The sequence below is a fragment of the Anastrepha obliqua genome, chromosome 2 (genome assembly GCF_027943255.1).
Source record: "Anastrepha obliqua isolate idAnaObli1 chromosome 2, idAnaObli1_1.0, whole genome shotgun sequence".
Lineage (NCBI taxonomy): Eukaryota > Metazoa > Arthropoda > Insecta > Diptera > Tephritidae > Anastrepha > Anastrepha obliqua.
Window position 1 is genome coordinate 36778063 of NC_072893.1, and position 15163 is coordinate 36793225.

General features: G+C 39.5%; 1 protein-coding gene across 1 annotated transcript; it reads right to left on the reverse strand.

Moving 5' to 3' along the window:
• Window positions 1–891: 891 nt before the first annotated feature.
• On the reverse strand, window positions 892–1995 carry LOC129236952 (serine protease SP24D-like). Its single transcript, XM_054871275.1, has 2 exons — window positions 1696–1995; window positions 892–1632 (listed from the first exon to the last, which is right to left on the reverse strand). Exons 1-2 carry the CDS (start codon window positions 1956–1958, stop codon window positions 1089–1091), a joined length of 807 nt encoding a protein of 268 aa, XP_054727250.1. The 5' UTR covers window positions 1959–1995; the 3' UTR covers window positions 892–1088.
• Window positions 1996–15163: the final 13168 nt, after the last annotated feature.

The window sequence follows — 15163 nt, forward strand, 5'->3', positions numbered from 1 at the left end:
GATATTTTCTGACACAACAATTGATTTTGCACGATCTTCCCTGAATTCGTCAATTATATTTGACAAACTTCTTCTTGATTTGAGCGATAGTCGCTTACACGATTTTCTTCTTAATTGGCGCGATAACCGCTGAAGCGCCAGTTGGGCACAGCAAGTGAGGCCAAGTCCTTCTCCACCTGATCTTTTCAACGTAGAGGAGACCTTCCTCTTCGACTGCTACCGCCAACTGGTACCGCATCCAATACTTTCAGAGCCGGAGCATAGAACTGACTGCCGTGAGAGCGACTCAGTTGACGCAGTTAACGAAGCCGCTCGATCTTTATTCGCTGCACTATGTATATGTCGTCGTAAAGCTCATACAGCTCATCGTTCCATAGCCTATGATACTCACCATCGCCAACGTGTAAAGGTCCAAAAATCTTAGACAGAATCTTTCCCTAAACCACTCCAAGGAACGTCTATCGGATGTTGTCATCGTTAGGACCCCCTTGTAGGGGGTTAGTTTTGCTCGTCGAGAGAGGATATTAGTACTTAATCGCCTACTTAGCCCAAAGTAGCTCTTGTTGGCAAGAGAGATTCTCAGTTGGATTTCAAGGCTCACCTTGTTATCGGTGTTAATGCTGGTTCCTCAATAAACAAAGTCTCTTAGAACCTCGAAATCATAACTTTCAATAGAGACGTGAGTGCCGAGTGCTCCGACTGTTTGTTTGTTGACAGGAGGTAATTTGTTTTGTCCTCCTTCACCACCAGATCCATTCGTTTTGTGTCTTTTTCCAGCTTGGAAAACGCAGAACTAACAGCGCGGTTCTTAAGGCCGATGATGTCAATATCATCTAGGCTCTTAAAAAAATATTTCACTCTTGTGACCTAGCTTTCCATTACTCACAATCATTTACACAATTACAATTATTTTTATTTATCAAAAACAGTACTCAGAAAGAAAATTGGAATATTCATTTGTGCACCCTTTTATAATTGAGTGAAGGTAGCAATTTTAACTCCTTTTCAGCTGCGGATACACAAACCGAAGTTGATTGAGTGAAATTTTATTATTCTAATTTCTAACAGGAAAAATGTTTGCTTTTTGTTCAAGAAGCACAAGTACAATCGACGTCAGAATTCGCCCGTATCCAGTCTCGTGTATAAACAACATTGGTAAAACCATCTGGTATACTGCTTCCACAACCATTAACACTAAAACATGCCACACCTATAAGCACTCCATTGTAAGCCGCCGGACCACCAGAATCGCCACCACAAATGCCATTACCAACACTCTTGCCAAGACATCTCATTGAGTCCGCCAGTGTGGTCATACGTTCGATGCACGTATCATGATTTAGCGCAATCTCTGTATTATACTGTAACGTTGAGGCCAGACCGCCACTCGACACACCACCCCACCCTGTTATTATGACTGACGAGTTTTCGGGTACTTCGACGCTGGCAAGTAGTATTGGTTTTATGTCATCGGTGAAATCAAGCGATTGATTGAGTCTCAGCAAAGCTATATCGTAGTTGAATGAACTATATTCAGGATGTATTTTCACCTCAGCGACTGGTGACACCACACCGCCTGAGTTGAACGTCACAGTGCCGGCACGTACCGAGAAGTTCGATGCGGAATAACCTCTACAGTTAGAGCGTTTAAAGTAAAGAGATAGACAAATGCAAAGGCTGTTATAGGATATTTACCCGCTCACACAGTGAGCTGCTGTCACAACATAATTTCTTGAGATGATCGCGCCACCGCAAACGACGATATAGCCATCACCATTGCGTGTCACCAACACTTGGTAAGGAAATTGTCCTTCAGCAGCGTCTTGGCCACCATAAATGCGATTTTCTGGAGACAGAAACGGGACAGCGACGGTGGTGCCATTCGTTGCAGCAGTGCAGCTTGTTGCCGCTACTGCAGCAATGATACAAATTACGAGTGGAAAATTCTTAATTTCCATGTCTGCTTTGGTGCATCGTCAAGAACAATGTAAGTGTTCACCCCTTTTTTGGCTCGTTTTATACTAGGAGCTTTTTTCTAATTAGTGCTAGTAAATCAATTTTTGAAAAGCCATTAAAAAATAATTTACACCCATCCGCCGTCTCAGTTGCTCATTTGATTAGATAACCTGTTTACAAAGTTTGCTAAGAAAGCAGGGTAAGTTTTTTACTTAATTCTATAATGACCTGGGATATCATTGCTTATATTAGGTAAGATTAGATAACTTGCTTACAAACTTAGCTAAGAAGAAAAGTCGATGGCCTAGATACTACTTTTTTCCAATAGAGAAAGTACATAATCAAGGCCATTCTCGGCTAATTTTGGCTTTCAATCGCTTTAATTGTCCCACTGATAGCGCTGGATGGTGATATCGCTTAAATGCAAAAATTAAATAAAGCGATCGATGAAATATCAAAAATATTGATCCCGCGATAGTCAACACAGATAGCAGGTCGCTTTTCTGGTGAATTTAGCTGCGCACAACTGAAATCCAATGGTGAAACTTTCCTCCAAAGGCGTTCTGCATACGGAGTGCTCCAGTTTTATCAGCTCCTCTTGTTGTTGTTGACGTGCTTGAGTATTTCCTCTGAAATAATCTTAATTAGTGACCGGCACTGTTTTACTACCACCGTCCTCGTGCGATGATAAGTTTTTTTTTTTGTTCTCAGTCAAATCAATTTAGTGAGGTCCAAGTATATCAGCAAATTCTTTATCTCGATGTCTGAGATCTCATTAATTTGCTGCAGGAAAGGCTTACCCAAGGAGCGGAGTCGTGCCCTAGCTAGCCCTGGAAATTCACATAAGTAGTGGAAAAGACTTTCCTTCGCACCTTCCGCTTGACAGCTCCTGCAGATAGGATTGATGGGTAGATTGAGTCTAGCTGCATGATATCCTACTTTCCAATGGCCTGTAAGGGTTGCAGTGATGCGTGAGATGTTTGGCCGAGAGCATCCTAACAGGTCATCCGTCCTTTGGATTTTGTACGTCGGCCATGTGTTTTTTGTTGTAATACATGTAGTTAATTGCTTCCATCTTCTTTCGACTAAAGCATGATAGTGTGAAGCAATGGATGCTTTTAATGTGTTGAGTGGGGTGGAGACTGCCACCGCCTCTGCTATTTCTAGTCTCGAGCCTTTTCTTGCTAGCTCATCCGCTATCTCATTACCCCGTATGTCCCTGTGACCGGGAACCCATATCAGAGTGATTTCAAGCCAATGACTAAGCTCCTCACTACACTGTAAGACTAGTTTAGTTGAAATGGAGTTAGAGTCTAAGGCCTTTATAGCTGCTTGACTGTCTGAGAAGATAGCTACTCTTGCACCAACTTCCTTGTAGAGTTTTAGTGATTTGCATGCTTCTCTGATCGCTAACAGTTCTGCCTGGAACACGTCGTGTCTTTCAATCACCTTCCCTTTGCTCCATTCGACTCTTGGTGGAAAACGAAGTTTCTTGAAGTTTAGGTCGGGGACTGTGTAGTCTGATCTGTTTTTGAGCAGCGAGGGTCCCTGTAGGGGGATCTTGCTATGACCGTACGTCCTTGCTGTCCATCTTCCTATGTCTCTGAGTCTCACCACGCTGCAGGCGACAATCGTTTTTATATGTAAATCTAATGCTAGCATATGAGTTAAATAGTACATTGAGCGCTTCAGTAGGACTGGTGCTAAGCGCTCCTGTAGTTAAGATACACGCTGTTCGTTGTATATTGTTCAGTTAGTTTGTTTTGTTGTGTTTCTTTTCTGTTGCAGGTCACCAAACTAGTGCCGCATATGTAAGTATTGGCCTTACAATGGCTGTATAGGACCAATTGGAAAGTTTCGGTTGCAGACCCCCCCATCATTCTCTCACACGTGTTAAGTGCTATATTCGCTTTCTTTACCCTGTACTCTACGTTGGACTTCCAGCTGAGTTTGTGGTCTAGGATAACACCTAGGTAGTTTGCCTGTTGGGTTAGCGTGAAACTGACGCCGTTCAGTTTTGGGAGATTAAAGTTTGGTACCTTGGTTTTCTTGGTCAATAGCATCAGTTCAGTTTTTCTCGGGCTTACAATTAAACCACAGTCCGTGGCCCAAATGCTGAGTAATACCAGAGCTCCTTCCATACCACAGCAGAGGGGATAAGACTCCTCCCTGATGGGTTCCCCTGTTGACAAAGCGTTTTACCGTGCTGCTGCCTACTTCACCGATAATTATTCTAGTTTAAGACTGTTCTCTATCCATTCGCTGAGACCTATGTCTATGCCTAACATATTAAGAACAAGGTAAGCATGTTGAGATGGTGAAATCGTTGTGTCTGTAATCTTCTCCCTGAGATATACCTCCAACAATCGCTCGAGAGTTTTGAGAATGAAGGAGGATAAGCTGATGGGTCTGAAATCTTTCGCTGTATCATGACCGCGTCTGCCAGTTTTAGGAATAAAAATCACCTTAACCCTCCTCCAGCTTTTTGGAATATGTTGTTGTCAGTACGATATAGTTACCGGTGGTCTTCTCTAACTCACCAAACGGTGGACCCAAGAAACGTGGTGTTTCTACAGGTTGGGTCCAGAGGGAGACGGGTGTTAGGTGAGTAGGTTTGATGGGGCCTGTGAAAAGGTGGTTAGTGTCGTGCGGCGTGCCTTCACATGCTGGACATATGTTGGGTATATCGGTATATTTATTATATATTATTATCGGTATATATATTTGGTATATCAATTCTGGATAGGTAGGAGTTTAACCTGATATTTAGAACGTAATTGTGTCAAGGTCACGCGGGACTCTCGGGCTAGCCGAAGCTCTTCGTCTTGGTTCGGTTGGGGGTTGGACTCCAATGACGACAGTCAGAGGTCGGGAGTTTAGGAAGGCTGTCCGGGGGGCTCAGCATAATTCAGAACCGGCCGGCCAATTGCTGTAAATGTAAACGAGCAACATTTCTTTGTCTTTGCTCCAAGTACTACCGATAAGGGATTTGTGACGACCTTGTTGCGGTTTTGGACCTTAGCAGAAAAGGAGGTGTGCCATAGACTTTGACCTTTAACTATAGTTTGACCTCCTTCGTTCAGGTGGTAAAGAGGCTTATCGTGGATTTAGTTGGGAAAGTTGGAGATTTCTCGAGTGTCAGCTGCTTAGCTGTGCTTTTCTTATTCGTATTTCGTAGTAGGGAGAGTTCGATGGGCTCCTCCTCCAGTCACCGAAATCTCGAGTTCAATACAAGGGATATGGTAAAATTTTCCACAGCATTTTCTATCGTCCAGCATCTGATGTTTAAGCATTTTCGTCTTTCAAATTTGTTGGGTTCCGATAATGCTTCAATATGTTTTGCGCTGTTCCCCATCCCGCTGCCGGTTTGGCAGCCATGATAGTGACAACGTTGTTTCTTTTATGGCACTGTTTTTAAGCTCACTGGCAATCGACCGAAATTTGATTTGGGGCAGAAATGGTCGTTTTGTTCGTTTGTATTGCAACTTGTTTTGGGTTGCTTGAAGTAGAATATATCGCGCTCGTTGCCACAAATTGTTCTTCTTAAGTCCTTAGCTAGTGATTAGTTGCAAACAACTGAAGACGTGACTGTCATAACGCAATCGACTTGATTTCGATTTTTTTTTGTTAGAGTTTGACCAGTTGTCGATATTCGATCATACATTTGATTAAATAGTCTTTTCAGTACTTCAATTCACTGCTGTTTTCTAAATGTCCCAATGCCATCTTGAGCGGCTCACTGGAATGTAAGTTGATAAGAATTCCACTTCAAACGTCATTGCCATAATGATAATAGCTATAGTGCTTGTTTGGAACACGAAGACCTTCCTCAACATTAACCTTAATCAAATTAGTCCTTCGCAGATCAAATCGATAACCGATTCAAGTTCGATGAAGTGTTCACATATGTATGTATGTATAAATATATTAGGGTGCCTCAATAAAAAAACATTGCAGTTTTTCCACCGGAATTATAAACATTTTTAGATTTTAAGACTTCTGCCAAAATTTTTATGGAAAATAAAAGTTTTAAAAAAGATTTTCGTTAGCTGAGCCGATTTGAAAGTACCTATTCGTACCCTGTATTTTTTGACAGAGACGTCAGATCGCTTAATGTCATACCGCGTTGGAAGCGTCAGTCCAAGCAGATTTTTACTATGGAACAGTACACGCCACGCGAGCGCTCCCAAATTGTTGAAATTTACATTCAACAAAAGAAGTCAATTGTGAAAACTCAACGTGCATATAAAAATTAAATAATGTGAAAAATGCGCCATTAAACGTTTGTACGAAAGGTTTTCGACTGGTGATGCTCCTTCTAATCCAAAGAGGCCAAATTGCTCTTGTACGGGCCGGTGTTGAGACGTCATGGCCGTCCTCAGCAGTTGGGCATTGCTCGGACCACTTTACAACGAATTATCCGCATTGATTTGCATTTATTCCCGTATAAGATTCAATTGACGCAAAGATTTTTGCCTGCGGACAAGCCTCGTCGATTGGAATGGACCCAAAAAACACATGCGTCCGTCGAATATGGGCAACGCTGTATACAATACTTTCTTTTAAAGAAATACTTTCGGAAAATTCACCTCCGATGATAGAAGAGTTTAAACTTAAGGAGTCCCGGTGGTTTAGAGCTCAAAAATTTAGGGTATTTTCAGGAATTTTTTTTACAATAAAAAAATGAAAAACGATATTAAAATATTTTAGTCTCTTTATTTAACTTCTTTTACATACAAAATTGAAAAATTTTTTTTTTTTTTTTATTTAAAAAATGACGCTTAAGTCGAAAAATTGGACATGGACGGTGTTGTCAATTTTGACTCTTCTATTTATCTGAAACATAAAAGCCAAAAAAAATTATTAATCAGTGTGACAGTAGTCATGTCCGGTACTAGAATAAAAAACAAAATTTACAAAATGGCGCGGTTTTGAATTTGACACTCTAAAAATCAGGTTTTTTTCAGTCTTTTAATGTAATAAATGCGAAATAATTGAAATAATAATATGATTCAAGTACGGCTGATAGCCATTGATGTTGTGAACAACATATTAAAATTTCAGACGATTTCCAGTTGAGTTTAAAGAATGAGGTTCAGAAGTGGCTGTAGATGCTATAATATTGAGAATTTCCGGATGAAATTTTCACATTATATTCTTAAGATACTATACTTCCGAAATATCGGAAAAACCAAAAAAAATCGATTTTTTGAAATTTCTAGGTCACCGGTTCCCCTTAAAAGGTCTGCATTAAAATGTTTAAAAATTTTAGCAACCGAATCAAATTAATAGATTTTTGAGCTATTTTTGAAAAAAAATTATTTGTGAAAAAAAATAGAAATTTTCTGGGGTGTTATATCATCTTTCAGCCTTTCTAGGAGTTATAAATGGAAAATAATCAAATTTTTACAGCTTTGCCAAGGAAAAGGTGTTCTAAAAGTATTTCTATAAAAATAAATTGTAAATTACACGGAAGAAAAAATATAAAATTTAACCGTGTTTATTTCGCATTCTTAGTTTTTGACATTTACTGCCTCCGTGAATATATTTAACCATCTCTAAACGGACTGACGAAAGACGAACGAATTGTAATGCAGAGGTGGCGATTGCCCTCTGCATCATTTGGCTACTTCGATTGTAATGTTGCAGCTACTTCCTAGTTTACCTACTTCCTAGCTTACAGAAATGTTAATTACGTCTATCAAAAGCATTGCGAGTAGATTAGGCTGGGACTGCTGGTGTATACCAAGTGGTTGACGATTCAGGCCGTGACCGGCCCCTAGTACAGGGCGGTTATATTATTCTTATATCTGCTTGGATATGAGAAATATGTTACAGAAAGTATCTTAAGTAACTCATTAAAGAAAAACGGCCTGAGTGACTGAAGAGAGGTATGATAAATTGAGTTTCCTTTCCGGTGGGCTTTACGCGACTGTGAAGTGTTATGGGACAATCTCTAAAAATGAAAATTTTTTCGTGGAATGAATTCGCAAACTATTGAATTATTTATTTGAAATCAAGATGTAAATTCACATTCGAAAATAATTCAATGCTTCCTGCTTAGTAATGAAAACTATGAATAACTAAATATATAGCTAAACTATTACATAACGTGGATAAAATATACAAATGCGATTAAAGAACGTGCCGAAGAAAATATGACAAATACCCTGCAGGAAAAATACCACTTGTTCACTAGAATACTACCAGTTCACTATTCAGCTCAATTAGTTTGTGCTCTATCTTTTTGCCACTTTAGCAAAAGATTTTCTTAACACGTGAATATCCCAAAACCAATTCGAGTCCAACATGTTAAAAAAACGCATTTTAAAAAATTCAATTTTATAAGAAACTAGCAAACCCGGCCCCCTTCGCTGGGCACACTAAAATAGAATAGATATGGTTTGCAACAGAAAATATATGGTTTTCATATTATTTATTTCTTTATTCTCAAGCGCTTTGGCATAAACAATATTTTTTGTTTTTCTATTTGTTTTTAAGTAAATATAAAATATAAATTGAAAATCAGGAAAAAAGAAGATTGTTTTTAAATTTCAAATCAACGCATATGAATAAACAATCGTCTTTTTTCCTGATCATCCATGAATTTTTCGTTTCAATTTATATGTTTTATTAAGCATTGGAGCTTTTTTAACCATTATCCATTTATATTTTTCAAAAAAAAAAAAACGAAAAAAATTGTTTTTTCCACGAACACATAATTTCATTCGGATTTCACATTAAATTCTCAAATTTCGTAAGAAATTATTCACTGTTCCAAAATCCACTCCAAAAAAATTCACTAACAATTTTTACATGTTGCACTTACGTTTTTTCCTTATGGCATCCAAATCAGAAAGAAATATTGACACATTGTAACTCACACTGTCAATTTGACAGTTCAGTTCCGCCCCAAGCGTTAAAAAAGTAAGCGACATTATGGCTGGCTGAAAAGAACGCTGTACCCGTTGCCACTGCTCCGAATTACAACCAAACTTTACGAAACCCATTTTCAATACTTACTTAACAATGTGCATAAGTTTGGTTTAATTCGGTGCAAAGACACGGCGGGTCCACGTTTTGGCGTATATTTCGAGACCCTAGTCATCAATAGGTATGAAAATTACCCCGTATTAAAGCACTTATCAACAGCTTTCATTTGATACCCATATTGTACATACACAGCCAAAGGTTACCCGGGTCCACGTTTTGACCTATATCTCGAGACCCTATCTACCAATAGGTATTCAAACTATACGGAAATCATCTTCAATACCTACTTAACAATGTGTGTGAGTTTGGTTTAGTTCGGTTCAAAGACACGGCGGGTCCACGTTTTGGCATATATTTCGAGACCCTAGTCACGGAGCGGATGGAAATACTCTGAACTAAAGCATTCACCAACAGCTTCCATTTGAAACCCATATTGTACATACACATCCGAAGGTTACCCGGGTCCAGGTTTTGACCTATATCTCGAGACCATATCTACCAATAGGTATCCAAACTATACGGAAACCATCTTCAATACCTCCTTAACAATGTGTGTAAGTTTGGTTTAATTCGGTGCAAAGACACGGCGGGTCCACGTTTTGGCATATATTTCCAGACCCTAGTCATCAATAGGTATGAAAATTACCCCGTATTAAAGCACTTATCAACAGCTTTCATTTGATACCCATATTGTACATACACAACCAAAGGTTACCCGGGTCCACGTTTTGACCTATATCTCGAGACCCCAGTCACGGAGCGGCATGAAAAATACTCTGTACTAAAGCATTCACCAACAGCTTCAATTTGATATCCATATTGTACAAACACATTCTAGGGTCCACGTTTTGGTCTCTATCTCGAGACCCTAGTCACGGAGCGGCATGAAAGATACTCTGGACTAAAGCATTCACCAACAGCTTCCATTTGATACCCATATTGTACATACCCATCCGAAGGTTACCCGGGTCCACGTTTTGACCTATATTTCGAGCCCTATTTCCAAAATAAAATATGATCCATGTTACTCGTGGATGATGTAGCTTTCGAATGGTGAAAGAATTTTTAAAATCGGTCCAGTAGTTTTTGAGCCTATTCGTTACAAACAAACAAACAAAGTTTTCCTCTTTATAATATTAGTATAGATATGAGATTATAAGCAAATCCTAAAAAAATTAAAACAAATTCTTAAATAAACAAATCACTGAGGCACTTATTTTAGTTGGTACCTCCTAGGTAGGTGAAACGGTTGAAGCACCTGATATCTACAACCAGCCATAGCTTTTGAATCAATGAAGAAGATTGATGGAATTTAGGTTGGCAGACTGCCTCAGGCTGTCGAAGAAAGGAGCACCCAGTGACCTTAATCATTTGGCTAAACCAAACCCGTATATTTACAGAGGAAGTGCTCATCAGTCTTCTTCTCTGAAAGGTCCCCTCAGCTTCTGCAATGCGGATTAAATGGTAAACGAAGCTTAGGCAGAGGTAACAGCCTCGGTACAGATTTCCCCCTACCGCCTATAGACGGACCAAGGCGTCTTTAATTTGAGTCCAATGAGTCTTTAACTTTCTAACGAACTTTCTAAAACCAACTAATATGCAGACAAGTTGATCATACAAGAGTATTATCATTCTATATCCCTCTACGCCTACACATACTCGTATACTATATACACCCACAAAGGACATGCCATTAAATTTTCTCTTCAGCTATCTACAAGTGCCGACGTTCTTCTTAAGCACATAGATGGTCGGATAAGTGCAAACGTACTTGTACACACACACTCATACAAAAGTATTTGTACACTCCAGATAGCAAATTTTAGCTTGACACTAAATACCTTAGACGCCACTGTAAGGGTTGTTTTCAATAGACTTACTTTGGTGCCGCCGTCACCGCTTGGCAAAGTTACCACAAGCCATTAAGGCATAAAAGTGCTCAGCAAGTCATCGAAGAATTGAAGCTTTGTGCTCCTAGATGTTTATGCATATATGTATATATGTATGTATGTATATTATGTGTAGGCTTGCATGGCAAGTGCTTTTTCACTTTTAAGTTTTTCAGGGTTAAGTAGGTTTCAATGACGAAAAAAATGTGGCCAGTAGGATGGCATCCAATGAATATTGTTCCAAAGTGTTGGTCTCCGTTAGAAGTGAAAATATTTGATACATATATTTTTTCCAATGATGAATTTCACATGACGAAAAACTGAGAAAAAACGAGAGATGAACTGATTCTGGTGGTTAAAAAAAGTTCATGCTGCTTCAAAGTGAACTGTTTCTTATTAAAATGAGTTTTAAGTTTATTTAGTAGTTTGTTGAATATCAGCTAAGTTTTTCTGCATAGCGCTCCACGAACCCTCTAGAAGTTGCCCAAGCTCAGCACTCTTTTTACGGATACTAAAAATGTCAGGATTGCGATTTCCTCTCCAATAAAGCAATGTTGTTGGCATCAAAGCACTCGGCTCCTATATTCAAGGTAATTATCTTGTTTGGACTTTAATTTAATTCGGCTATAAGTAAAAGCGGTAACCTCGGTATTAAACAAGGAACTGAATTTCATTCAAACGACTCTCACAGCTGGCTATACAGTAGACCATTTTGACAGCATCGAGCAATGTGTTGATTATAAATCTAAGCCGCATTTGCTTTTTATTCACTTTGAAAAAGTCTTCGACAGCATCAATCGGGAAATCATCTGGTCTGCTCTGCGAAGAAGAGATATTCCCGATAAGCTAATTGCCCTGATACACGAGAGCTACAGTCCTGCACAAAGGATTGTTTTCTGAGACTTTCCAAGTTCTGAGCGGTGGTGCACGGCAAAGATGCATATTTTTTGTTCTTGCCCTCGAGGACATCACGTGCGCTGCTTTCAGTAATCAAAGATATCTGGCATACGCGGATGATATCTACTTACTGGCTTATAAACTTTGCGACCTGAAACTGCTTACTCAAGCCATGCAGGAAAAGCTTCAAGGTACCGGTCTCGAGATCAACGCTATAAACACCAAAGCGCTGCTTCTCAATGAGATCACATCAGAGTCAGTTGTAGTGGGCGCACATCAGCTACATTGGCTGCATGGTCACCCCCGAAGGCAGCTCTGAGGTAGATGTTAAGTGTAGGATTTGAAAGCTATTTCAAAGCTATTTCACCATTTGGCATCCTCGCGCCTTCGTGGCAATCTAACACCATCAGCCTTCATGTCAAATTGCGCATATTTAACACAAATGCCAAATCTGTCCCTATATGGTTGCACTACATGGAAAGTAACCGCGGTAATCACGAGACGCCTGCAAACGTTTGTGAATCGCTGGCTGCAATGTATGCTATGAATTTTTTGGCCCTGTATACAACTTGCTAAAAAACGTAACTAGCTTGACGTGGTTACTGAAATTTGAAAAAGAAAGTGGTAGTGGATACACGCTTAGAAAAAGTGATGACCTACCCGGTCATCGGCATCCCCCTGACTGTTGTTCAAGTGGACTTGCATAACTTATTTCTCAGGAAGCCGCAGGCTCAATTTCTTCATGTGCTATTTTGAAAACCCTGTGGCCCTAGTACAATATATGGAGGACTCGGAGATTCCTCCAGCGACTCCACGTCATTCAATTTCCCAACTCATAGCTGTGTTTACCGGTCATTGGGTGATCGGTCCACAAACAGAAAAGCTAGGTTTACCATTTAAACCCCATTGGAGCAGCTGTGAGGACCTTTCAGAGAGGAAGAATTATGAGCACTTTCTCTGTAAATGTTCAGGTTTGACTGCTGGACGATTAAGATCACTGGGTGCTCCTTTCTTCGATAGTCTGGGGCAGTGTGCGTACCATTACATCAACAGAACCATAGTGGAACTTCAACCATTTTACCTACCTATCTACCCACCTATTTATGTATTTATTTTATTTCAATTTCTATATCCAATAACTTGTAAAATAGTGTTCGTCTGCGCACATCTCACATTGTCTGAGGGTAATTTTAAACCACTTTTTCATACTCTATAAAAACTCTAACAAGTTGCCGCATATTTCCTTTCTATTATTATGTCATACTCAGTATTCGCTTACATCACATTCAGAGCACTCACCAACTCATACAAGTCTTGTGTACAAACAGGATGAGGCACTTTTGCCTAACGACCTTGAAAAGCTACTTAAGATATTTGCAACAGCCCAGCGTTCATTTCCAGCCAAGCAGAATTTTGTGGCTTCCTGTGGCAGTAGTAGTAATAGGAAACAAGAAAAAAAATGTGGGTGCAGCTTCAACTTTATGCTCTCCATGTATACAGGGTTGCGTGCATTGAAATGTGAACACCTAAGAAAACATGTGTTAATTGTTTCTTCGGGCGACTTCATCTTCTTGACTAAATACAAGCTAGTGCAGAAATACAAAATAGAATTATAAAAGTGCATCAGTCGACGATCATCTCTCTTATCCCCTAATGTGCTTTATTGTGGTTCAGCCTATAATTGGAGGCTTCTAATAAATTTAAAAACTTCCTAAGGCTTTTTGTTCCATATCAAAACGGATTTAAAGTCACACAACCTAGATGTACTAGTCTTCGTCTTGCGAGAGCTACATATTCGCAGTGGCGTTCACCAGTTCACAGAAAAGTTAGGCGCTGGTTTCTAGCAGTTCTAGTTCCGTGGAATGATAACAAAGATTACAATGCCCCGTATGGTATAAGTATACAGTGAGAGCTCGTAAGTTCTTTTCCATCCAGGTCTAGGAGCCTACTTCATACTCTTCTAGCTGGAAGCATAACAGTATTGCCTTTCCATTTAGGGGCGCATGAATACTTTGTCTTCTCAGTCAATGCTAACCTCTTTTATGTGGGCTTTGGTAAGCCTGAAAAATTGTTCTGGTTATGGAATTGTGATATAGTGTCTAATTTCACTAGGTGATCCGCCTGTTGATTGACGTTATAACCTTTTGCCCCGGTACCTAGCATAGCAAGATGGCGTTTATTGCTCCCAGAATATTGATATTGCCATTACAGTGCGCATAAAGCTGCCTGGCTGTCTGAAAAAATGCAGATTCTTTTCGAATTTGTACTTCGAAATTATTCTCTGCCACAAATTTCTATTATTTGGATATTCGCTTGAAAGACTGTGGAATAACTGTCCATTGGTGTCGATATTTTGAGATTCGGCCGAAAGACACCTGCATTGCCTGTCACTTAGAGCGCCCCATCTAAGATAGATGTCTTTAAATTTCTGGAGACCCTTAACGCAGGAGTTATTGCATCATGTAATTACACTTTCGAATGAAATTTCGGATTATGAATGAATTTCACTTCCGGCTATGAAAATGCCGGCGTAATCGAGGATGCATTGGCTAAGGTAGAATCTACATGGATGGGTGTTCCTGAGATTGTCTCTCGGTTCTGTGCAAAGAGTAATTCAATTGCACTTTGTTGGTTCAGCAAAAGGATGGTGGTCAAACATCCCATCAGACCTAACTACTGTAAAACGAACACAACAGATCAGTTACAATAAGCAAACAAACAAATATAATAATAATACAGATAAATTTAGAATTGTAGAATTGGAATGGTGTTCGCACGGAGATCTTGCTGAGAGTATTGGGTTTTCTTACAACGGTGCCTGCCGCAGTGTTTACCTGGATGGAATGCAAACGAGGAAACTGCCCATTATTTTCTATGCGAATGCTATTAGCTGATGGTGAGCCGATGTTCGCGCACACTCTTCGCTCAACCGGACCCATGTGACATTCCGTTTCTGCGAAATTTTTCTTAATTTTAGCTCGTCTTAGGAAATGACTTTGCCATTGAAGATGAGTCCAGTTTTGGCATCTTTTTGCCCATTCTATATAATTTTGACAACTTTTTGTAGTAAAAAGTTGGCATCTACAATACCTTAATAAATTCCTCGGTCAAAGGGTGCCATAGCAATTTCGATACTAAAGTGAAGTCTATGAATCCCCTTCTAATAGCCTTAACAGTTTTCAAACGATCGTGTTCGCTAATTAGGGCTAATATTTTTCACAGCTTCTGAGCAAATCTGCATGAAATTATCTACCGGATTATAAAAACAAAAAGCGATTCTAACAAAATTTCTGTTTCAAGCTCTTAAAAAAATACCCAATACTTTGAGAGCTTAATACATTTTTTATATTTTCTGTTATATCCTCCTTTTTTGCCTGGTGCACTCTTGAGGGTGCAGTCCAGTTTAGTTCTCTTAGTAGTACCTTTTC

Bases quoted from the DNA above. Each gene is read 5' to 3' on its own strand.
- LOC129236952 (XM_054871275.1), bottom strand. From the start codon at position 1,958: ATGGAAATTAAGAATTTTCCACTCGTAATTTGTATCATTGCTGCAGTA. The intron at 1,633-1,695 runs GTAAATATCCTA...CTCTAACTGTAG, and splicing joins GCAGCTCACTGTGTGAGCGG to AGGTTATTCCGCATCGAACT.